This window comes from Raphanus sativus, chromosome 4, assembly GCF_000801105.2.
Source record: "Raphanus sativus cultivar WK10039 chromosome 4, ASM80110v3, whole genome shotgun sequence".
Taxonomy (NCBI): Eukaryota; Viridiplantae; Streptophyta; class Magnoliopsida; order Brassicales; family Brassicaceae; genus Raphanus; species Raphanus sativus.
Window position 1 is genome coordinate 32,161,902 of NC_079514.1, and position 24,271 is coordinate 32,186,172.

At 35.2% G+C, this 24,271-nt stretch overlaps 5 protein-coding genes and 1 pseudogene across 5 annotated transcripts; 5 read left to right on the forward strand and 1 right to left on the reverse strand.

Moving 5' to 3' along the window:
- Positions 1-647: 647 nt before the first annotated feature.
- Positions 648-1,365, forward strand: LOC130510964 (S-protein homolog 8-like). The gene has a single exon (XM_057007713.1). The coding sequence runs from the start codon at positions 795-797 to the stop codon at positions 1,191-1,193; it is 399 nt and encodes a 132-aa protein (XP_056863693.1). The 5' UTR covers positions 648-794; the 3' UTR covers positions 1,194-1,365.
- Positions 1,366-2,391: 1,026 nt separating this feature from the next.
- LOC108853591 (S-protein homolog 8-like) lies at positions 2,392-2,954 on the forward strand. Its single transcript, XM_018626994.2, has one exon. It carries the CDS (start codon positions 2,539-2,541, stop codon positions 2,935-2,937), a length of 399 nt encoding a protein of 132 aa, XP_018482496.2. The 5' UTR covers positions 2,392-2,538; the 3' UTR covers positions 2,938-2,954.
- A 1,180-nt stretch (positions 2,955-4,134) lies between these two features.
- On the forward strand, positions 4,135-4,852 carry LOC108830974 (S-protein homolog 8-like). Its single transcript, XM_018604535.2, has one exon. The coding sequence runs from the start codon at positions 4,282-4,284 to the stop codon at positions 4,678-4,680; it is 399 nt and encodes a 132-aa protein (XP_018460037.1). The 5' UTR covers positions 4,135-4,281; the 3' UTR covers positions 4,681-4,852.
- A 1,026-nt stretch (positions 4,853-5,878) lies between these two features.
- Positions 5,879-6,596, forward strand: LOC130510967 (S-protein homolog 8-like). The gene has a single exon (XM_057007720.1). The coding sequence runs from the start codon at positions 6,026-6,028 to the stop codon at positions 6,422-6,424; it is 399 nt and encodes a 132-aa protein (XP_056863700.1). The 5' UTR covers positions 5,879-6,025; the 3' UTR covers positions 6,425-6,596.
- A 4,556-nt stretch (positions 6,597-11,152) lies between these two features.
- Positions 11,153-12,069, forward strand: LOC130511296 (uncharacterized). Its single transcript, XM_057008215.1, has 3 exons — positions 11,153-11,222; positions 11,340-11,627; positions 11,810-12,069. The coding sequence occupies exons 1-3, from the start codon at positions 11,153-11,155 to the stop codon at positions 12,067-12,069; spliced, it is 618 nt and encodes a 205-aa protein (XP_056864195.1).
- Positions 12,070-15,890: 3,821 nt separating this feature from the next.
- Positions 15,891-17,777, reverse strand: LOC108830973 (dehydrodolichyl diphosphate synthase 5-like; annotated as a pseudogene).
- Positions 17,778-24,271: the final 6,494 nt, after the last annotated feature.

The window sequence follows — 24,271 nt, forward strand, 5'->3', positions numbered from 1 at the left end:
CACTCACGTCTGTCTTTGTTGTTGTTCTTGTAGAGAAAGAAAGAGAAATTTTTGATTGTCTACATTTTTACTTCTCCAAATCTTTTTTTTTATTATACTTGGATATCTTTTACAATAACAACACATACATACTTATAGCTTTACACTAACTACTACACATGCACTGTGACCACTACTACAACTTAGCCTTACTTCTACTAACAACTCTAACAACTACACCTTAGGTAGACTTTTACCAACACAACACTCCTTGTTGGTGGCTTTGTCTAAACACATGGTTAGTTGCATCTTGACTTTATTTGTTGTGACTAAGTCACAACTCAAGTTTTGGTTTGTAACCAATGTCAAGTGGCATATTCTCCAACTTTGACTTTCTTCTTCTACGTGACTCTCCTTGGTCACTTCTTCTTGTTCTTCCGTTTCTTGCGCCTCAAGTCTTTTCTTCTTCACACAAGTTTCTTCTTTCTTCTTTCTTCTTTGTAGCTTTTTCCCAGCTACTCTTCTTTCTTTTTCTTCTGTTAGAGATTCTAATCAAGGTTCAATCTCAACAAAAATGGATAAGGACACGAAAAATAGCAAAAGCGATCAACGTTTTCGTAATATTAGTCAAAACAAAAATTTTGTTTTTTTTTGGACAACAGTCAAAACAAAGATGTTTAAAAATAGAGAAAACCTGAGTGCTTATCCGTGTAACGCCACTGTATATAATACACATCTTCCCTCTCGGTTATCTACATATTACTTCTAAATTTAAAAGAATAGAAGAAGGCCATTTCAAATAACCAAACAACACAATGAATCGTCTCTCGTGTTTTCTTCTCACAATTGGATTGTGCATAGGTTTGAGCAGCGCAAAGTGGAATGAAAAAAACTCCGTGCACTTTAAGAACTCTCTTGGTCGAAACAATATTTTGAAGATTAATTGTATATCAAACGACGACGATCTAGGCTTCCACTTTCTACGACCTGGAGAAACCTACGAATTCAGTTTTCATGATAGTGTTTTTAAAACAGAATTCTTTTGTGACCTATGGCAAGGGCCAAATTTCAAGTTCCATGCAGGGTTCACTGGATATGTAGGTGGTGGTCTTATAGTTCATTATGGTAAAAAGAATTTTTGGGATGCTAGAGAAGATGGAATTTACTTCACACATGGCCACAAAACACCCAAGTTAGAATACACGTGGAAATAACAATTTGCTCATTTTGGAAAGAAAACAAAAAAGAAAGATTTATTGTGTATTGTGGAAGGGAAACCTTTGTAATAAATAATCAATGCACATTTATATATAAATGTACTTATTATATAAGTGAAGAACTGTGTATAAGTAATGCTTTCATAACATTGACTTTCGCTTTTGTCAAAAAAAACATTGACTTTCGCGATTTATGCCTAAGCATAAACTAATTTAATGCTTGTATCTACAACCATGTTCTCTATTGGGCAATTCAAATAATTTACTAATAATATTATTTTATTACACAATTATTTAAAAATTAAATGAATCCACTCATTAAATGACACATAATATATGAATATTTTAGGGTTTCTGTAGATATTCTGAATAAGCTGTCTTTTCACTTTTAGTTGTTTTAAGGGAAATTGCCAATAGAGAACCAAAAAAACAAGAGTGTTGTCCATTTGGTATAAATCCATCATATAGTTGTTTTTATGGTATATTTTTTTTCATAATCCCAAAACTAATCTTTCATTAAGTGATTTAATAACTAACTAAAATAAAATTAATTAATCCCTTAATTAATTATAATGAAAAATGTTTAAAAAGCTTTTACAAAGCAAAAAAATGTAAAAAATTAAGATGAATAAAAATGAAACATCCGAAGAGCATCCTCAACCCAAAAACTCGTTTTGGGTTTCTAATTTTTGTTTGTTTTATTTTATCTGATTAAAAAAAATAATTAGGACAGAACCAATCGCGGACCGCCACGTGTCGTGTAACCCACAAAATAGTATAAAGAAACATTTCTTTAATGGCGACTTTCTTCTTATGTCCTCACAAAATAGTTGCATCTTGACTTTATTTGTTGTGACTAAGTCACAACTCAAGTTTTGGTTTGTAACCAATGTCAAGTGGCATATTCTCCAACTTTGACTTTCTTCTTCTACGTGACTCTCCTTGGTCACTTCTTCTTGTTCTTCCGTTTCTTGCGCCTCAAGTCTTTTCTTCTTCACACAAGTTTCTTCTTTCTTCTTTCTTCTTTGTAGCTTTTTCCCAGCTACTCTTCTTTCTTTTTCTTCTGTTAGAGATTCTAATCAAGGTTCAATCTCAACAAAAATGGATAAGGACACGAAAAATAGCAAAAGCGATCAACGTTTTCGTAATATTAGTCAAAACAAAAAATTTGTTTTTTTTTGGACAATAGTCAAAACAAAGATGTTTAAAAATAGAGAAAACCTGAGTGCTTATCCGTGTAACGCCACTGTATATAATACACATCTTCCCTCTCGGTTATCTACATATTACTTCTAAATTTAAAAGAATAGAAGAAGGCCATTTCAAATAACCAAACAACACAATGAATCGTCTCTCGTGTTTTCTTCTCACAATTGGATTGTGCATAGGTTTGAGCAGCGCAAAGTGGAATGAAAAAAACTCCGTGCACTTTAAGAACTCTCTTGGTCGAAACAATATTTTGAAGATTAATTGTATATCAAATGACGACGATCTAGGCTTCCACTTTCTACGACCTGGAGAAACCTACGAATTCAGTTTTCATGATAGTGTTTTTAAAACAGAATTCTTTTGTGACCTATGGCAAGGGCCAAATTTCAAGTTCCATGCAGGGTTCACTGGATATGTAGGTGGTGGTCTTATAGTTCATTATGGTAAAAAGAATTTTTGGGATGCTAGAGAAGATGGAATTTACTTCACACATGGCCACAAAACACCCAAGTTAGAATACACGTGGAAATAACAATTTGCTCATTTTGGAAAGAAAACAAAAGAGAAAGATTTATTGTGTATTGTGGAAGGGAAACCTTTGTAATAAATAATCAATGCACATTTATATATAAATGTACTTATTATATAAGTGAAGAACTGTGTATAAGTAATGCTTTCATAACATTGACTTTCGCTTTTGTCAAAAAAAACATTGACTTTCGCGATTTATGCCTAAGTATAAACTAATTTAATGCTTGTATCTACAACCATGTTCTCTATTGGGAAATTCAAATAATTTACTAATAATATTATTTTATTACACAATTATTTAAAAATTAAATGAATCCACTCATTAAATGACACATAATATATGAATATTTTAAGGTTTCTGTAGATATTCTGAATAAGCTGTCTTTTCACTTTTAATTGTTTTAAGGGAAATTGCCAATAGAGAACCAAAAAAACAAGAGTGTTGTCCATTTGGTATAAATCCATCATATAGTTGTTTTTATGGTATAATTTTTTTCATAATCCCAAAACTAATCTTTCATTAAGTGATTTAATAACTACCTAAAATAAAATTAATTAATCCCTTAATTAATTATAATGAAAAATGTTTAAAAAGCTTTTACAAAGCAAAAAAATGTAAAAAATTAAGATGAATAAAAATGAAACATCCGAAGAGCATCCTCAACCCAAAAACTCGTTTTGGGTTTCTAATTTTTGTTTGTTTTATTTTATCTGATTAAAAAAAAAATTAGAACAGAACCAATCGCGGACCGCCACGTGTCGTGTAACCCACAAAATAGTGTAAAGAAACATTTCTTTAATGGCGACTTTCTTCTTATGTCCTCACAAAATAGTTGCATCTTGACTTTATTTGTTGTGACTAAGTCACAACTCAAGTTTTGGTTTGTAACCAATGTCAAGTGGCATATTCTCCAACTTTGACTTTCTTCTTCTACGTGACTCTCCTTGGTCACTTCTTCTTGTTCTTCCGTTTCTTGCGCCTCAAGTCTTTTCTTCTTCACACAAGTTTCTTCTTTCTTCTTTCTTCTTTGTAGCTTTTTCCCAGCTACTCTTCTTTCTTTTTCTTCTGTTAGAGATTCTAATCAAGGTTCAATCTCAACAAAAATGGATAAGGACACGAAAAATAGCAAAAGCGATCAACGTTTTCGTAATATTAGTCAAAACAAAAATTTTGTTTTTTTTTGGACAACAGTCAAAACAAAGATGTTTAAAAATAGAGAAAACCTGAGTGCTTATCCGTGTAACGCCACTGTATATAATACACATCTTCCCTCTCGGTTATCTACATATTACTTCTAAATTTAAAAGAATAGAAGAAGGCCATTTCAAATAACCAAACAACACAATGAATCGTCTCTCGTGTTTTCTTCTCACAATTGGATTGTGCATAGGTTTGAGCAGCGCAAAGTGGAATGAAAAAAACTCCGTGCACTTTAAGAACTCTCTTGGTCGAAACAATATTTTGAAGATTAATTGTATATCAAACGACGACGATCTAGGCTTCCACTTTCTACGACCTGGAGAAACCTACGAATTCAGTTTTCATGATAGTGTTTTTAAAACAGAATTCTTTTGTGACCTATGGCAAGGGCCAAATTTCAAGTTCCATGCAGGGTTCACTGGATATGTAGGTGGTGGTCTTATAGTTCATTATGGTAAAAAGAATTTTTGGGATGCTAGAGAAGATGGAATTTACTTCACACATGGCCACAAAACACCCAAGTTAGAATACACGTGGAAATAACAATTTGCTCATTTTGGAAAGAAAACAAAAAAGAAAGATTTATTGTGTATTGTGGAAGGGAAACCTTTGTAATAAATAATCAATGCACATTTATATATAAATGTACTTATTATATAAGTGAAGAACTGTGTATAAGTAATGCTTTCATAACATTGACTTTCGCTTTTGTCAAAAAAAACATTGACTTTCGCGATTTATGCCTAAGCATAAACTAATTTAATGCTTGTATCTACAACCATGTTCTCTATTGGGCAATTCAAATAATTTACTAATAATATTATTTTATTACACAATTATTTAAAAATTAAATGAATCCACTCATTAAATGACACATAATATATGAATATTTTAGGATTTCTGTAGATATTCTGAATAAGCTGTCTTTTCACTTTTAATTGTTTTAAGGGAAATTGCCAATAGAGAACCAAAAAAACAAGAGTGTTGTCCATTTGGTATAAATCCATCATATAGTTGTTTTTATGGTATAATTTTTTTCATAATCCCAAAACTAATCTTTCATTAAGTGATTTAATAACTAACTAAAATAAAATTAATTAATCCCTTAATTAATTATAATGAAAAATGTTTAAAAAGCTTTTACAAAGCAAAAAAATGTAAAAAATTAAGATGAATAAAAATGAAACATCCGAAGAGCATCCTCAACCCAAAAACTCGTTTTGGGTTTCTAATTTTTGTTTGTTTTATTTTATCTGATTAAAAAAAATAATTAGAACAGAACCAATCGCGGACCGCCACGTGTCGTGTAACCCACAAAATAGTGTAAAGAAACATTTCTTTAATGGCGACTTTCTTCTTATGTCCTCACAAAATAGTTGCATCTTGACTTTATTTGTTGTGACTAAGTCACAACTCAAGTTTTGGTTTGTAACCAATGTCAAGTGGCATATTCTCCAACTTTGACTTTCTTCTTCTACGTGACTCTCCTTGGTCACTTCTTCTTGTTCTTCCGTTTCTTGCGCCTCAAGTCTTTTCTTCTTCACACAAGTTTCTTCTTTCTTCTTTCTTCTTTGTAGCTTTTTCCCAGCTACTCTTCTTTTTTTTTCTTCTGTTAGAGATTCTAATCAAGGTTCAATCTCAACAAAAATGGATAAGGACACGAAAAATAGCAAAAGCGATCAACGTTTTCGTAATATTAGTCAAAACAAAAATTTTGTTTTTTTTTGGACAACAGTCAAAACAAAGATGTTTAAAAATAGAGAAAACCTGAGTGCTTATCCGTGTAACGCCACTGTATATAATACACATCTTCCCTCTCGGTTATCTACATATTACTTCTAAATTTAAAAGAATAGAAGAAGGCCATTTCAAATAACCAAACAACACAATGAATCGTCTCTCGTGTTTTCTTCTCACAATTGGATTGTGCATAGGTTTGAGCAGCGCAAAGTGGAATGAAAAAAACTCCGTGCACTTTAAGAACTCTCTTGGTCGAAACAATATTTTGAAGATTAATTGTATATCAAACGACGACGATCTAGGCTTCCACTTTCTACGACCTGGAGAAACCTACGAATTCAGTTTTCATGATAGTGTTTTTAAAACAGAATTCTTTTGTGACCTATGGCAAGGGCCAAATTTCAAGTTCCATGCAGGGTTCACTGGATATGTAGGTGGTGGTCTTATAGTTCATTATGGTAAAAAGAATTTTTGGGATGCTAGAGAAGATGGAATTTACTTCACACATGGCCACAAAACACCCAAGTTAGAATACACGTGGAAATAACAATTTGCTCATTTTGGAAAGAAAACAAAAAAGAAAGATTTATTGTGTATTGTGGAAGGGAAACCTTTGTAATAAATAATCAATGCACATTTATATATAAATGTACTTATTATATAAGTGAAGAACTGTGTATAAGTAATGCTTTCATAACATTGACTTTCGCTTTTGTCAAAAAAAACATTGACTTTCGCGATTTATGCCTAAGCATAAACTAATTTAATGCTTGTATCTACAACCATGTTCTCTATTGGGCAATTCAAATAATTTACTAATAATATTATTTTATTACACAATTATTTAAAAATTAAATGAATCCACTCATTAAATGACACATAATATGTGAATATTTTAGGGTTTCTGTAGATATTCTGAATAAGCTGTATTTTCACTTTTAATTGTTTCAAGGGAAATTGCCAATAGAGAACCAAAAAACAAGAGTGTTGTCCATTTGGTATAAATCCATCATATAGTTGTTTTTATGGTATAATTTTTTTCATAATCCCAAAACTAATCTTTCATTAAGTGATTTAATAACTAACTAAAATAAAATTAATTAATCCCTTAATTAATTATAATGAAAAATGTTTAAAAAAACTTTTACAAAGCAAAAAAATGTAAAAAATTAAGATGAATAAAAATGAAACATCCGAAGAGCATCCTCAACCCAAAAACTCGTTTTGGGTTTCTAATTTTTGTTTGTTTTATTTTATATGATTAAAAAAAATAATTAGAACATAACCAATCGCGGACCGCCACGTGTCGTGTAGCCCACAAAATAGTGTAAAGAAACATTTCTTTAATGGCGACTTTCTTCTTAGAGCATGATTAACGGCGTCCTTCCGTTGATATCTTAGGTATTTTTTGATTTTATTTAAATGAAAAAGGCTGATTAAACCTAAGGACGCCGCTTAATTTAGAAGTTTTCTTCGTCGTTCTAATGAGCAACGTGGCGCGTTGGGAATGGGCGATGAGAAATCGGTAGGGCAAAATCGATTTGGGCAAGTCATTCTGTCTCTCGTTGTTTCTCGTCTCTCTGGTTCTCTCTCGAAGGCGATTCAAGGCGATTTATAGGGCGAATCCAACTCTCGACGGCTCTTCCTTTCGACGGCTCTTCCTTTCGACGGCTCTTCCTCTCCACGGATTCCTCTCGACAGCTCTGGTCTGAACGGTTCTGTTCTCCACGGCGAATCCTCTCCACGGCGATTCCTCTCGACGGTTCTCTTCTCCACGGCGATTCCTCTCCACGGCTCTTCCTCTCCACGGTTAAGAGGGTACGTGTTCCTTCTCTTCTCCACGGCGATTCCTCTCGACGGTTCTCTTGCATGTCATTTTTTTCGTCTGTGTAACTTGTACTCGTTCATTGCTTTGCTTGCTTTTCGATCTACTTCTTAGATTAACTTGTACTTGTTTTGTATCATTTCGTCCGTCCAGTCAATTTTTATTATTTTGGAAATCATCACTTGTTTTATGAAACTGACATTGTTTTGTTTTGATTCTGATTCTTTTTTTAGGTGAGGTTCGTCTACATTAACCCGGAGGAAGCAACTCAATCTTTTTCACAAACATTTCGTCGACAGTACAAGGTAATAACTTTCTCTTCAGCTCCCAACTAATGTAGTTGGTATAATAACTCGTGTGGGTTTGTGTGATGATATTATCAAGTAAATACTCAAATTTTAATGTGTAGTTTGATTGCCACCAACTCTTGTTTCCGTAACTAGTGATGATAATATCTAGTTAATTCTGTTTGTATAGTGAATAGATGCACTTGTAAGGATAGTCTAGTTTGTGATGATAGTCTAGTTTCTGATGCAGTTGTAAACAGAGGATAGTCTCGTTTGTTTGCAAGCATTAATAGTTTGTTTGGTAGTTAATGCACTTGGTTGTTAAAATAATTGTGGTTGTGTAATGAGTAATAACTGAGATGTACTTTCGTTGTTAGGCTATTATGGTTGTGTTAATTACCCTCCGCCTATTAAATCATCCTTCTACTTCATCTCTCAATCATCTTCTTTCTCTCGTCTCTCATTTCTGTCTCTTTGTAATCTCTTATCTCTTATCACTTCTCTCTTCTTACTTCTATGGATCCAAGGATTCCATATAGCCAGTCTTCTGGTTATATGGGCCTTCTTCACAGTCAACACGACTTTGTTCGTGAAGAAAACTCTCCTTATGAGAGTTTTCATTCTCAATCTTCTCAAGTCCCTCAGTTCAGTTCACAACAATGGGAGGCTCCAGCTCCAACTCCACCTACAGACACACCCGTGGGACGTGGGAAGAGACATACGTGGACCCCAGGCGATGACGAGCTGCTGATCAGTGCTTGGTTAAACACTTCTAAGGATCCTATTACCGCCAATTACCAAAAGTCTGGGACATTCTGGAAACGAGTTGGAGATTATCTCTTCGCAGCTTTGAAAGAAAGAGATGGTGTTGATTGTGGGGAGCATCTCCATTACAAGCAAAGGTGGCACAAAATCAATGACCAAACTAACAAGTTTTGTGGTGCATATGCTGCTGCAGAGAGACGTCATAGTAGTGGTCAGAATGAGAATGATGTTCTCAAGGAGGCCCATGACATATACTACCGTGATAACGACTCCAAGTTTACACTTGAGCATGCTTGGTGTGTGTTGAGGTATGAACAGAAATGGGCTAACCTCAACCCCAAACCTTGTGGAAGTTCAAAGAGGAAAACCGTTGAAACAGGAGGTTCCCAAGCTTCAACAGGAGGTTCCCAAACCGTTGATGAACATGAGACCCGGCCTATAGGTGTGAAGGCTGCAAAAGCTAAGCGGGGTAAGGCTCAAGGGAAGTCTGTTGAAGACTATCAGAGGATTTGGGAAGTGAGGAAGGAGGATTTGGCGGGGAAAGAGTTACTGTCAAAGCTTGCCATTCTAGATAGTCTCCTTACCAAAAAGAACCACTCACCGAGAAGGAAGAAGCTGCGAAGGACAAGCTCCTTGCCGAGTGTATCTGAAGAAGTTGCCAAGAACAAGCTCGTTTCTGTCTCTTTAACTTGTGGTCATTGTCTTTAATTTGTGTACTATGTCTCCTTGATTGCTTTCAATGTATTTACTATGTCTCCGTGCTTGCTTTCTATGTATTTCTCTGTTATGTCTCAATCTATTATGTTATTAATGAAAATGTCGTTGTTATGAAAATGTATTTACTATGTCTCCTTGATTGCTTGCTTTCTATGTATTTCTCCTTGTTATGAATGTTTCCTTGAAACTCTTCTAACTCTTGCGTATTATGTTATGAATGTCCAGGTTTCAGTTTTCATGGGTCAGTACAGCTATAGCCAGCCTTCCCAATCTGAGACGTTTGGAGGGGATGGTGCGGACAGTGGAGACAGCGAAATTGAAGCTCTCATTCGTCAAGACCAAGCTGAGTTGAGCTACGCGAACGGTGAGGAGTTTGTGTACCCTCCGCAACCTGAGGTGGAGTTTGTGTACCCTCCGCAACCTGAGGTGGAGTTCGGATTTCCCCAGACTTGCTACTGTGGCAGTCAACCAGAGCTAGCTACATCTCGTACTGCTACCGATCCTGGCCGAAGATACTACACATGCCGTAATGTAGATGACGGCGAGTGCCATGTTTGGAAGTGGTGGGATGAGGCGGTGATGGAGGAGATGCGAGCTAGGGATCAACACACACTTCAGTTAGCTGAGAAGGTAGATTCAATGAACTTCTTCAGTAACAATGACACTGAGCAGAAGCTGCTAAGCCTAGAGAACATGGTGTGTGATTTGGAGAAGATGGTGTGTGATTTGGCAAAGAATAAATCATCCGTTCGCTTTGATTACTCTGTTATGTTTCTGGTCATTGGCTTAATTGTCATAGGTTTAGTGCTCATCTTTACCTAAATCAGCCTGTTTGTTTAGGTGTGATTCGGATTAGTGTAATGTGTAATGACTCCACTTTCTCTACTTTCTGTTATGTACTTTTGTAATGACTCAACTTTCTCATGATTTATGTTATGTAATCTTGTAAAATTTATGTTATGTCTAAAATTTCTATTATGCTCGTGATTCATTGTAGTGTCAACTGTCAACTTTGTAGTGTCAAGTTTAATGCTCGTGATTCAACATTCACGAGATGTCAAAAATTATTGTGTCACAAGACACACTCATGGGTCACAAAACACACTCATGAGTCACAAGATGTACTGAATGCAAAATAACAAAGAGTCACAAGATGTACTGAAGTGTCACAAGATAAACAAGCAACACTTCAAGAATCTATAAATATGCGAAATACATTCTCATTACAAATACAAATTATCTCTCTTCTTCTCTGATTCAAACATTGCCTTCAATTTTTTTTTCATTCAAAACATTGCCTTCTATTTTTTTTTCATTCAAAAATGTCATCTTCTTCACATTATCATTACCACAAAAATGATAATAATGATGAATTTGAATCTATTTTTGATGATTTTATAGAAACCTCTGATATTATTCCTGAACCGAAAGAGCGAAAAAAACGTATATTTATTGAGAGAAACCGAGAAGAAGGTCACAATAATCTTTGGAATGATTATTTTAGCGAGACTCCCACTTACCCGCACAACATATTCCGAAGGCGGTTTCGAATGAACCAGATTTTGTTCTTGCGAATAGTTTATAGTCTCTCCCAAGAATTTGAGTTCTTTCAACAAACACAAGATGCTGCCGGACGGTCTAGCCTATCTCCCCTTCAAAAAGTACCGCAGCTATTCGTCAAATGGCGTATGGTGTTGGGGCTGACATCGTTGACGAATATGTCCGACTAGCTGAAACAACTGCAAGAAATTGTTTGTTCCAATTTACCGCCGGAATTATCCACTTGTTTGGCAATCAATACCTAAGACATCCAACGCCCGAGGATCTGGAAAAATTACTATATGTTGGAGAACAACGTGGTTTTCCAGGTATGATTGGAAGCATCGACTGTATGCATTGGGAGTGGAAGAATTGTCCGACCGCTTGGAAAGGAATGTATTCACGAGGACACGATAAACCAACAATTGTGTTGGAGGCGGTAGCTTCTCAAGACCTCTGGATATGGCACGCGTTTTTTGGAGCTCCAGGTACTTTGAACGATCTTAATATTCTTGATCGATCACCTGTTTTTGATGAAATAATTAACGGAGACGCTCCCGAAGTCAATTTCCATGTCAACGGAAGGGAATACGGTTTGGCTTACTTTCTTGCCGATGGTATTTATCCGAAATGGGTTCTTTTATTCAATCTATCCGACTCCCACAAGGTCAAAAACAATCTTTATTTGCTACCACGCAAGAATCCGTGCGAAAGGATGTTGAGCGTGCCTTTGGAGTCCTCCAATCTAGATTTGCGATTGTTAGAAATCCATCTAAATTATGGGATAAACACAAAATAGGAAATATTATCAAAGCTTGTATCATACTTCATAATATGATTGTCGAAGATGAACGAGGTTCCTACCTTCACGCTACAGAATTTCAACAACCAGAAGACATGGATCCCACTTTTGTAGTCAAACGGACTACAAACCTCCGTACTACACTGGGTCGTCGAGCAGAAGTTCGAGATACTCAAGGCCATCATCAATTAAAAGAAGATTTGGTTGAACATATATGGGCTAAGTTTGGACATCTACCGAGTCATAACAATGTTTAAGTTTCTTTGAATTCAATATAATGTTTCTTTGCTTTTTTTATCTTGTTTGTAATTTTTTTTCTTAATTTTCAACTTTGTATTCTTTCATGTTTTTCTCTATATTATTTTTTTCTTTTTTAATTAAAATAATTAATTAATTTCCTAAGGACTTTATAAAGTTCTACCAATAATCAAATTTTATGAGAATGTCCTTAATTTTTGTCCCTCTCCAAAAATAATATTAAAATATTCTAAGGACAAAAACAAGAAGCAAACCGTTAATCATCCTCTTATGTCCTCTCAATTTGATTATTGGTCCTACCAATAATCAAATTTTATGAGAATGTCCTTAATTTTTGTCCCTCTCCAAAAATAATATTAAAATATTCTAAGGACAAAAACAAGAAGCAAACCGTTAATCATGCTCTTATGTCCTCTCAATTTGTGGTCCACCCCCCCCCCCCCACACTAAAACTCCTTCTACAGACCCCATTGTTTATGCTCTAATACCACTATTTCATTCCTCTCTCTCTCTCTCCTCCGCCTCTCTTTCTCTGCGTTCATCATCTCGCTGGACAGTTTCATAGAGAGTTCCACAGCTCCACTCTCGTGAGCCTTCTCTTGGAGGCTGCGCATTCTCCCACCGTCCTCGAGTTCACATCGGTGATCAACATCATCCACCAGATATCCCGGAGGCTTTTTTATGGATACAAAATATAACGCCCCGACCCGTCCACGGCTAATGGGCCACCCACGCCCGCTCTCTCGGCCCGTGGGCCCCATCCCATCTGACGGTCGGTCGTTAATTTTTCCAAGGCTCGAAATCATTGTTTACTGACCCTGCAATCACCACCCGACCTTTTCCCGTGCTTTGACCTCACTCGCACGCTATCGCGAATCACTTCCCGATAGGTCACCCATCCTTCCACTACTCCAGCTCAAGCACGCTTAACTCTGGAGTTCTTTCAGGATGTATTCCGGAAAAGGTAAGTCAACTTTGGTGATATAGGTAGCCAAATCAATTCTCTTAAACCTTTTCACATATCACAACTCGGGATGTTACAATTCACCCCCTCTCAAAGAACGCAACGTCCTCGTTGCGCCCCACGACAGGTCTCAAGACGCCTCTCAGGTCAGAACTGAGACGGCTAACCAGCTCTGATACCACTTGTAACGCCCCGACCCGCCCACGGCTAATGGGCCACCCACGCCCGCTCTCTCGGCCCGTGGGCTCCATCCCATCCGACGGTCGGTCGTTAATTTTTCCAAGGCTCGAAATCATTGTTTACTGACCCTACAATCACCACCCGACCTTTTCCCGTGCTTTGACCTCACTCGCACGCTATCGCGAATCACTTCCCGATAGGTCACCCATCCTTCCACTACTCCAGCTCAAGCACGCTTAACTCTGGAGTTCTTTCAGGATGTATTCCGGAAAAGGTAAGTCAACTTTGGTGATATAGGTAGCCAAATCAATTCTCTTAAACCTTTTCACATATCACAACTCGGGATGTTACACAAAATATCTCTCCTCCTCTGTGGGCGTCGTGTTACTTCGAAGGGATGGGGTTTGGACAGCTAACGGCGAATGTGATTACTGAGTCGCTCAAGAGCTGGATCGAAGATGTCTCTGGTCTTCCTATCATCCAGACGATGGAGTGCTTCCACCGCCGTCTGATGGATCTGTTCAAAGAGCGGCGCGAGGCGAGCTCGCGTTGGTCTGATGATGTGTTGCTCGTTCCTTCTGCTGAGAGTCGCATGCTCGTGGCGATGGAGAAATCTCGTGGTCACCGTGTTTACAGAGCGAACGAAACCGAGTTTGATGTCATGGCTAGCGCAGAAGGCAACGTTGTTGTGGATATAGAGAACCGCTCTTGTTTGTGTCGGCGGTGGGAGGTTCACGGTTTGCCGTGTAGCCACGCCGTCAGAGCTCTCTTGTCTTTCTAAGAGGACGTTTACGAGTACGCGGAGAGTTGTTTCACTGCAGAGAGATATAGAAGAACTTATGGTGGTGCTATAGAGGTGGTTTTGGAGAATGTTGAGTGGAGAGAAAAGGTTTTTAAGGGAGAAGATGGTGGTGGTGGAGATAGAATAAGAACACCGAAGCTTACAGCCGGGAGGAGGAGAATACGACGAATAAGACCAGAGGATGGTGATCGTGTGAAGTGTGCGGTTCATTGTAGCCGGTGTCAACAGACGGGTCATTTCAGAACAACTTGCATTGCTCCTATGTAACATTCATTAGTGTTCCTTTCTTTTTTTTTAAATGATTTTAGGACATTATTTGGTTGAGATGTACTCTATGTAAGTTTGAAAAGCTATGGTTTTAGGCAATCTTCAAAAAAAAAAATTTGTTGACTAATTTCTAAAGTAGAATTTAATTCCAACAATTGTAGCCTAACCCCTTTGACATCAGCAGAAAAAACTCATCCAGTAGTTGCACCTAATTTCCAAACACCACATGTGATATAGATATGCATTATAGAGAACATGAGTTTGTGAAAAAAAAATCAAAAGAAAAGCTATGGAGAAACCATAGATTGATGAAGAAGACAATGGAGAATCGTTTTTATTTTATTTTTGACAAGTAAATTCGAAATAACACGTTTTAGGTAGTTAGAATATTTTAAAGAGATTTTTAGAAAATTTCCTTAACTGAAACATTCATTAATTTTCGCAAAAAATCAGGTACTCTTATCCGTAGAAGGCGCATTCTAAAAGTTTAGAAGATTGACAAAAATCTTGAACACGTTTTCTACTTTTAGTAGACGTAAGAGTACATTGTAGAAAACACATTCCCTGAAATTTAAAATACTTAATAAAAGTAGAAGATACATTTGGACGAAAAGTAGATAGATTTACGATTAGTAGAATACTCATTCCACTTATTTAGATATTTAGTAAATAGTAGAATGTGCGTTCTAAAAGAAGTTGATGAACATGTTTATTTTAGAAATCGTTTTTTACTATATCATTTTCCGTAGAAGACACATTCTACCTTTAGTAGAACATATTTTCAATTTTTTTATCAACTTTTTGAAAGAAAAAAAACAGTATGTGTATATGGGTGTTTTATTAATTGTTTATATTTTTAATATTTTTTTGATTCACAAAAGTAATTATTTCATTAGTTTTCAAAAATAAAAAGAATTAAAAGGAAAAAAATAGGACAAAAAATGATTTATACCAAAGGACAACACCCTTATATTTTTGTTCTCTTTTGGCAATTTCCCCATAAAAAATAGGAAATCTTATAAAGTCATTCTCCGATCTCTTGAAAATTTCTTATATTGTCTCATTTGTCAATTTACCAAAATTCACTTTTTAGTATAATAAACCATACTATCTTTTAGAAATGAGTGAAAGATCTTTTTCCACACTGAAAGTGTCATATAATAATAATTTCACACAATCTTGCATGCTCGTTCTAATTGCACACCTTATTATTTGAGCTTATTTACCCCCATGCAATTTTAAAATAATAAAAAGATTTATAAACAATAACATAATTAAAAAAATAATATTATAAAATAAAATATTTACAAAAGATACATTTTTGCAATTTCAAAACGTGGATTAAAATCTATTAAACGATGTTAGTTTCGCTGCTGCATTATCAAATAGAGTAAATATTTCATTTAATGCATTAACCTACAAAGTGAACACAATTTTATTTAGAAAAAAAAACTTCAAAGATTACAAACGAAAAACTGAGAGTTTCTACATGCGGTTTTATTGGAAAATATAACAATTCAAATAACATTCTGAACTAGTAAATCTAGAAACAAACACACATATTCAGTAATAGAACAATTTATTTGTAAGACACCAAATTCAAATTTTTAAACTCTTCGTCCAAATCGCCTATCCCTCTGCTGATACCAAGTCAAGGCCTGAAGATAATCAGTCTTGCCAAAGTCAGGCCATAAAACATTAGGAAAGTAGAGCTCAGTGTATGCTGATTGCCATAGGAAGAAGTTACTGATCCTTTGCTCTCCACTCGTTCTGATCAATAGGTCAGGATTTGGGAACTCACTACAATTTGTCATCAACTCTTTGTCGATCATCTTTTCGTCGATGTCATCCACTTGTATCAGTCCGTTTTTCGCCTTTTCAGCAAGAATTTTGCAGGCTTGTAAGATATCAAATCTTCCACTATAGTTTATTGCCAGAATGAGGTGCCTCTCTTCGTAGCTCTTTGTAGCTTCTTCTGCCTCTCGCATTGAAACTTGAAGCGACTAGGGGAGACCAGTGCGGTTCCCAATAAAAGAGATCCTGACTTTAAATCTAAAAAAGAGTGGAACATTAGCATATAACGCCTGCAAAAGGATCAAAATAACATGTTGTGGACCTTTGGAAGTTAGGTACCTCCGTCTTTAAGATTTTCTCAAACATGGACATCAAGTAGTTAACTTCATCCTGATCAAAGAAAATAAAATTAATCAGATCAAAATGATGAAACTATAAGAAACAAATCGTGATATGTTACCGAAAATATTAATCATCACCTCGGGTCTTCCCCAATTTTCAGTGGAGAAAGCAAAGAGTGAGACCGTATTTATCCCTAAACTGAAAAATTCCTTAGCAAGCTCCACAACTCTTCTTGCTCCAGCCTCGTGACCTTCTGCTGTCCTGCGTCCTTGTTTCTTTGCCCAACGTCTGTTTCCGTCCAATATAACCGCCACATGCTTTGGGATTCTTTCTTGTTTCTCTTTCCTTCCATATGTACCGCTACATATTAGTGAAACTTCCATATATTAACCAACACATAATATATAATATATGAAAACTTATAGTCGACTTGTATGTGCTATATTGTTGTCAATCCACAATGCATATTTAAATCCGGTAACATTGTTCGCGTATGTAAGTTGTAGAAAATATGTATCATGTTTCCACATTATAAAATGAGACGAGATCTCGAGTGATATATATAAACGACTTGGACTTATCCACTTTTTAATCTTTGATGATCTGAGAATTTGGGGGTTTAGAACATTTTTTAAGGAATTTTAGTAAAAAAATTATTTTTTTTTCAAAGTTTGGGGACTGATACCTATGTAAAAAAATTTCCAAATTTTTTGGGAATCAGGACTAATGATTCACTTGCTGGTTGAGTTAGAAGTTGATAAAACATTAACATATCAAATGTGCATTCGCATATTGAATAAGTCCTACTGCTAAAGGAGATTTCGGGGTCAGACCCATCACATTTGGAAGAGAGTTCTTCAAATATATCAGTCAACGATACCCGGTACTTATCCATCAAACTATTTACTTCAGAGAGTAAAATGGGTCGTGTTGATTTTTAAAAGAAGAAAAACCGTCTAACTCTAGCATTTTTAAAAGCAGAAAAACCGTCTTAACTCTAGCATTTAGCAATATCGACTTGTATACTAGAATGTTTTGAAAATTCTAAACAGAAGCAGCACAACCAAATGACTATTGCTAGGTTGTAGATTGCGATTAGTTAATTTCAGATTAGACTTAGAGAAACAATTCGTTTTATCAAAAAAAAAAGAAGAAAATCAAATAAAAATATGATTAATAGAAGCAGACTACCATTTCTGGTCCCTCTTTTCTTCTTCATCACCTTGGGAAGCTGCGACTTTGATGAATCTGCGGATAGTTGTAAAGGAGAGGGGAACACTTAGACGCCTAGAAATGAAGAGACAAAGGATGATAATAAGAACAAGAAAAGTGAAGATAATAGAGACTAGGAGCAACATTATCTATTGTTTTCAATATTTTTTTGAAGTGATCAGTTAATACTCGTCCATATATATAGAAACCTGAAGGGATCCCGGTTAAAAGACGCACATGATCAGTGAACCTTCTCTCTGTCTAGCTGTATGTATTCCCTTCATGCAAACGTAAAGACAGATCATACGTATTAAGGTTAATAAGATCTTACGATGATTGAAATACACTCAATGGTTCCGTCCCGTAGTTTCCTTAATTATTAAAATATATAGACTTTTATGAGTTTGACTTCTTTAGATCAATCTAACCATGAACTTAGTTATTGACGAAAAAAAGAAAACCATGAACTTAGTTACACTAAAATCATCTCCAATAATTCATTGGAATATTTTTACTTTAAACTCTATTTTATATTGAAAAATGGAATGGGGTTAGAGATGATCTAACGCAAGCTCGTAACATATTACAAATTTGGTATCTCAAAAGAAACAATATGATTTGACAAATTAAAACGCTATTCTCTTTTAACATGCAACACAAAAAGATGTTATAATACGTTCAGTTTTGCTTGGATGCATAGGTTTTTCTCCGCATCCTGTACTAGGTTTGGGCATTTTAACCTGGACCTAAAGATCCAACCGGAACCGGTCTGAAAATATCCAATCCGAACCCGAACCGAGACTTTACAAGTACCGTTTAGGTCTAAATTTCTTTTATCCGAATAAATCCGGATCCGAAAAGAACCGACCCGAATAAATCCGGTCCCGAAAAGAACCGACCTGAATAGACCTGATCCGACAAGAACCAGTTTGTACCCGACTTAAAAACATGTATATTCAAAACTATGATTTTTTGTATTTTGTTTTATATATATTATTTTTTATTTAGTTGAAAATCTTTTGTTAACAATGTTTATTATTATTTTGTAACATTTTTAAGTAATACGAAGCTTTAGAATATAAAATTTAGAATTTAAAATGTTTTATGTTAATTATTAATAGTTTAATTTAAGTTATTTTGTAAATATTTAGATATATATGACCAATATTAATTAAATTTGAGTGAGTTTAGGTATGTCATATATTTCTCAGATTCTAAACACCCGAACCCGATCCGGATCCGATATGGATCCGAAAAGTTACGGATATTTTACAGGTATTGGAATTATATATCCGAACCGATCCGGACCCGACAAGACCCGACCCGGAAGCGACCCAAAAAATTACAGATACCTATATGAGTCTAAATTTCTAAGACCCGAAAGATCTAGATCTGATAGGACCCGACCCGAATCCGACCCGAGGACCCGGATGCCCAGGCCTATCCTATATAAATAATAATCAAACAAGCTCCAATTTTAATACTCTCATTGATGGGTAGTACAACGTTTAAGCCAGTTGGAAAGAACGTTAGCTCTTGGCCATTAGGTTTAGAGAAATCAAATGTGTTTTAAGGTTTTCTGTTTTCTGTTTGCTTTTCTTTACTTTTGATAAAGTGTTTTCAAGCTTTGTTCACTAGCTAGAACATGCTTTTGCTATAAATCGGAGAGTAATAATTTTTCTAAGTGTTGGTTTTTTTTATTAATAGCAAAGAAACGCTTTGTAAAAAAATAGCAAAAAGACGCAGTTATTCGAATTTTTTTTGTTAGTAAAAGAAGAAAAGAAGAATACTATTCTGTTTTCAGACCTTTTTCGCCTACATAAATTTATATAAAGAGTAATACAAAAATTAAGTTGTTTTGTTATTACCAAACAAACTTATATATCAAATATTTTTTGTTGCAACACAATTCTTTAGAACTTAAGTTATGAAATTTATTTTGAAGATTAAAAAAAAGCTTTGGCACCTACCTAATAGATTTTCGTAGGCTAGGAAAACATTAATCATAACCTTTCGTAGTAGTTAATGATACTAAGTGTTTTTTTTACACCATGTGCAGCAAGAAATTTTTAAAATTTAAATGAGATTTTATTTATAATATAGATTTTATTATTTTCTTACCAATATTTAATACAAATTTTATTTAATAATTAATCATAAAATGAAGATAAAAATAATTTTTGTTTAAAATTAAATTTAAGAATATATATATTTATATAATATTAGATAGATTTTTCTATCTATTTATTTTCGTTAAATATAATAAATCAATCAGTATACAATCAATGAAAAATTGATATAAAATTGTATCACTATCAAAAAACTGAATACTAAAAAATGTTTATAAAACTTGTAGATATATAAGAAACTAATGATTTTACGATTAAAAATATATTTTTTAAAAGATGTAGAAATGTTTGAAAATTTTGTAATAAAAATTTTATAATTATTAAAAGAAATATTTTGAAATTTGTGATGTCATATTTGAATATATTTAATAAAATTGTAGAAATTTTGAAAACCTTAGTAATAAAAATTTTATTATTGTAAAAAAACTAATAATATTTTAAAATTTGTAATGTCACATGGCTTATGAGAAAATATGACATGAACAATTACATTTAATATTGATTTATATTTTTGGTAAACTTTTCAAAATATGACGATAACTCTTACATTACATTTAATGTTGATATTTATTTTTGGTAAACTTTTTACAATATAGTAATAACTTATACATAATCATTAAATTAATGTATGGGGGATATCACGTTAACCAAACTTTCATCCTATAAACAAATAATACTATCATCTTTCTATATTTGGGTCTTAAGTATAATAATAGTCAGGCTGCAAAATTTTGTGTTGTCTTAATGTGGTCCATAACCAAAATATACTTCAAATTATAAGCTTTATCCAATTAGTAATTGTATTTCTAATATTTTAATTTTCCATCATATGTTGTCAAAAAGAGTGAAAAAATCTAATATTTCTGAAAATTAGTGTAACTTCAAAATCGAAAATATATAAATTTTATTTACTGATAAGTTAGTAAAAGAAAATATTCAAATGTATCGGCCCAGCATATAGATGATTATACAAACAAACAAAAATTGTATACATATAAAAACAATTCGATCATATATAAATCTTAAATTTGTCAATATAATATGTTTAATTAGAAAACAAATACTTATTTCAGATTATCTATAATAGAGGTCCCTTAAATGTTCTTTTTAATTTCAATTGAGTCGAAGGCGGATCAATCGTAAACTGCCGGTATTATTAGCGTTAGAAAAAAATAAAAATCCTAAAATTTGAACCATATTTTCATGATACACAATTTTAGAATCAAGCTCTTTCGGTAAGTTTAAATTAATTGTTTTTATACCAGACTGTTTAAATGAATAAGAAACGTTTCCACCAATTTAATGCTTCCAACGAATTTTTAAGCTTGGTACAAAATTTTGAAGAAGTTTTATATGGTAAGATTAATTTTTTTTAATACTGATTGAAACTTTATTAAGAAGAACCATGGAGGTCTTCAAACGTACACCCATAAGGGTTTTGGGGAACACCATCCCATAAGCAATGAAATAAAATTTAAGGGAAGGATAACAGAAGCAAAAAGGATGTCAGTAGACATCTGTAAAACCGAAATTCCAGAGAACCAACAGTGTGACTCTAGGCCATTTCTTCGAGCTCAACCCGATGAGACACCCAACATGGTGCACCATCAGCTATATAGGATTGATAACGACGCTCCGACGTGACGCTTACTGCTATATCTTTCGCAATTGAATTCTTCCTTTGATCACAGTGATGAAAACTCCAATCCTGAAGTAAGCTCAAGCCCAACTCGATGTCATTTGTAATTGGGATGTGCTCCTCATAGCTGGAGCTGTTTAAAAACGTGTCTCTTGCCAAGGCGCATGACGATTCAAAAATAATCATCCTTTGGCGAGTGTTGACCATGTCCTTTACCACCCACTGAAACGTGAGTAGCTCAGCATCTCTTTGCGATTCAACATTTGAGAAGGCACGACGACAATGCAAGATAGCTTTGCCCTTGTCGTTTTGTACAATCCAAGCAACCCTACAATTCACATGTGGATTTATCCAAGATACTCCAACGTTGCATTTCCTAAGACCAGATGGCGGTTTGGTCCAAAGTTGCTGAGATGGCTCTGTTCCCTCAGCACTTGGATAGTTGACCGCAAACCATCCTTTGGCATCTTCTTTAGCTCTAGTTAACACTGTAATAGAGGACTATTGAATCCTCTCAAATTCCAGACCATTCCTCGCCTTCCATAAATGCCACATGATCCAAGGAAACGAGTTAACATTTAGGTTTCTTAAGAGTTTCTTACTCTGTTATAAAAGGTAGTATAGGTTGAGGAACACAGAGTTGTTTGAGAAGCCTGCAGACGGTAGCTTGATACCCGATCTTTCCCAAGTGTCTTTAGCCATAGGACATGTAAAAAGGAGATGGCATATTGTCTACATGTAGTATCAACCGGAATTCCTCTGCTTTGAAGCCTTTCCGTAACAGCAACTGACCTGAAAGAGCTTTCCAAAGAAAATGGTTTATTTTCGCCGGCGCTTTGATCTTCCACTGTGAGCTCCAAATGTTATATCCACTTCGCAATGAGTGGACACCATCTTTAGTGAAGTCCCACTTGTACCCATCCTCCTGGTTTCTTTTTGGCCTGATTCGAAGTATGATCTCAGCATCTTGATCAGTGAATGCTTCTCTCACACGTACAACATCCCAAGAAGAGGAGTTAGGTAGTAATAAATCAGAGATCTTCAATGTCAGATCAATGATGCTGTCAGGTCTGTAATTTGGAGTTCTAGGGACCGGATCAATGATCCAGTTCACAGACCAAACGTTTGAGTGCTCACAATTCCCGATGTCTCTGACCAAACCTTGACTCAGCAAGTCTCTTCCATGTAATATGCTTTTCCAGGCATAAAATGGCCGATTTCCTAGCCTGCTTAGTACCCGAGCTACCAAGGAATCTGGGTTGCTCATGATCCTCCAGGCTTGTTTTCCAAGGAGATATTGGTTGAATTTGACAATGTCGTGGAATCCCAGACCACCTTCTCTCTTCTTCTTACACATTTTCTTCCAGGAGACCCACGCTTCCTTTTACCATTGCCTCCTCCCACCAAAACTCAGTCATTGCACTTGTTATATTTGCCAAACATCTTTAGGTAGGTTGAAAATAGACATCGCATATACTGGAAGAGACATTGCAACGGACTTGAGCAGTATCTCCTTACCGCCAAGAGAAAGGGTTTTAGTGTACCAGCCATGAAGTCTAGATTGTAACTTCTCTCTAATGAAACTCAGCAGCTCTCTCTTGGAAACCTTTGAAACATTTAGGAAGCCCCAAGTATGTACCTTCTCCACCTTCTTTCTCTATCCCCAGAATCTGCTTGATTTGTTCTTTGGATTCATTCAGAACCTGTGAACCGAAGATGACAGAGGACTTTTGGAGGTTTATTCGCTGCCCGGAAGCATCCCCATACACTTTGAGACACTCCAAGATTTCTGCACTTTCACTCTCATTAGCTTTATACATTAGTAAGCTGTTGTCATCAAAAAGCAGATTATGAACTCTAGGACCATTAGCAGACAATCAAATCCCAGTCAGGCGACCATTTTCTTCTGCGTGGTTAAGCTTACTCACTAAAACCTCTGCACAAAGGATAAAGAGAAAGGGAGACAGGGGATCCCCTTGTCGTATTCCACGCTATGGTTTAATAAATCCATGGGATCTACCGTTGAGAAATACGGAATATGTAACTGACGTTATGCAAGCCATCACCCATCTGTTCCAAGGGATACACTACATGGTTAATTTATCTTGTTTATTTTTTTAATTGTATTTTATAATACATAATCTTTGTTTTTGGAAGGTTCAACAAGTCGCACAATGGCATTAGCAAGAGCATTAACCAGATGATGTATTCCATGCTGAAGACCGGCTATTCGACCTACAGTAGACTCCCAGACCCCAATCACGAGTTGTAGTTTCGTCAGTTTGCGGTACTTTTTCTAAATTTTGTTTCAGTTTTTCATTTTTATTTTCTATTATTTTTCTAGTATATTATATGTTTTCAGAAATAATTTAATTGAACGTCTGGGGATACGCAAACAGTCTGTAAGGCATTCCACAGAAAGACCATATAGATTTATGGTAATCAGATCTATGAATGGAAGCAGCTATGGCGTAAGGGCAAGAAACCATTATTTATCAACCCGAAGGTTTGGCAAGACTCAGACGTGCATTGGTATAAGAAGGAGACTGAAGAGCTATCAGCCAAAAACTCCCTGCAGAACCGCTTGAGCGACTGTGGCTGACAAGGTGTTTATGTTCACAACCTTAGTGCTTACAGTGTGTCCTCTAAGAAAGATCAACTTGTAAGTTTTATATATTTTTCAATTATTTTCTTTATATATTTATTAATTAAATTTTTTAGGTTGAGGAAAATGATGGTAATCCCGTCGATTATCTCAATGTTATGAGGGGGCGTACACTAACAAAAAGACTGGAGAAATTCAGAATCCTGTTATCAGAGACATCATAGACTTGGTGGAATAACAGGAAGAAGCATTTCTAACTTTCAGCTT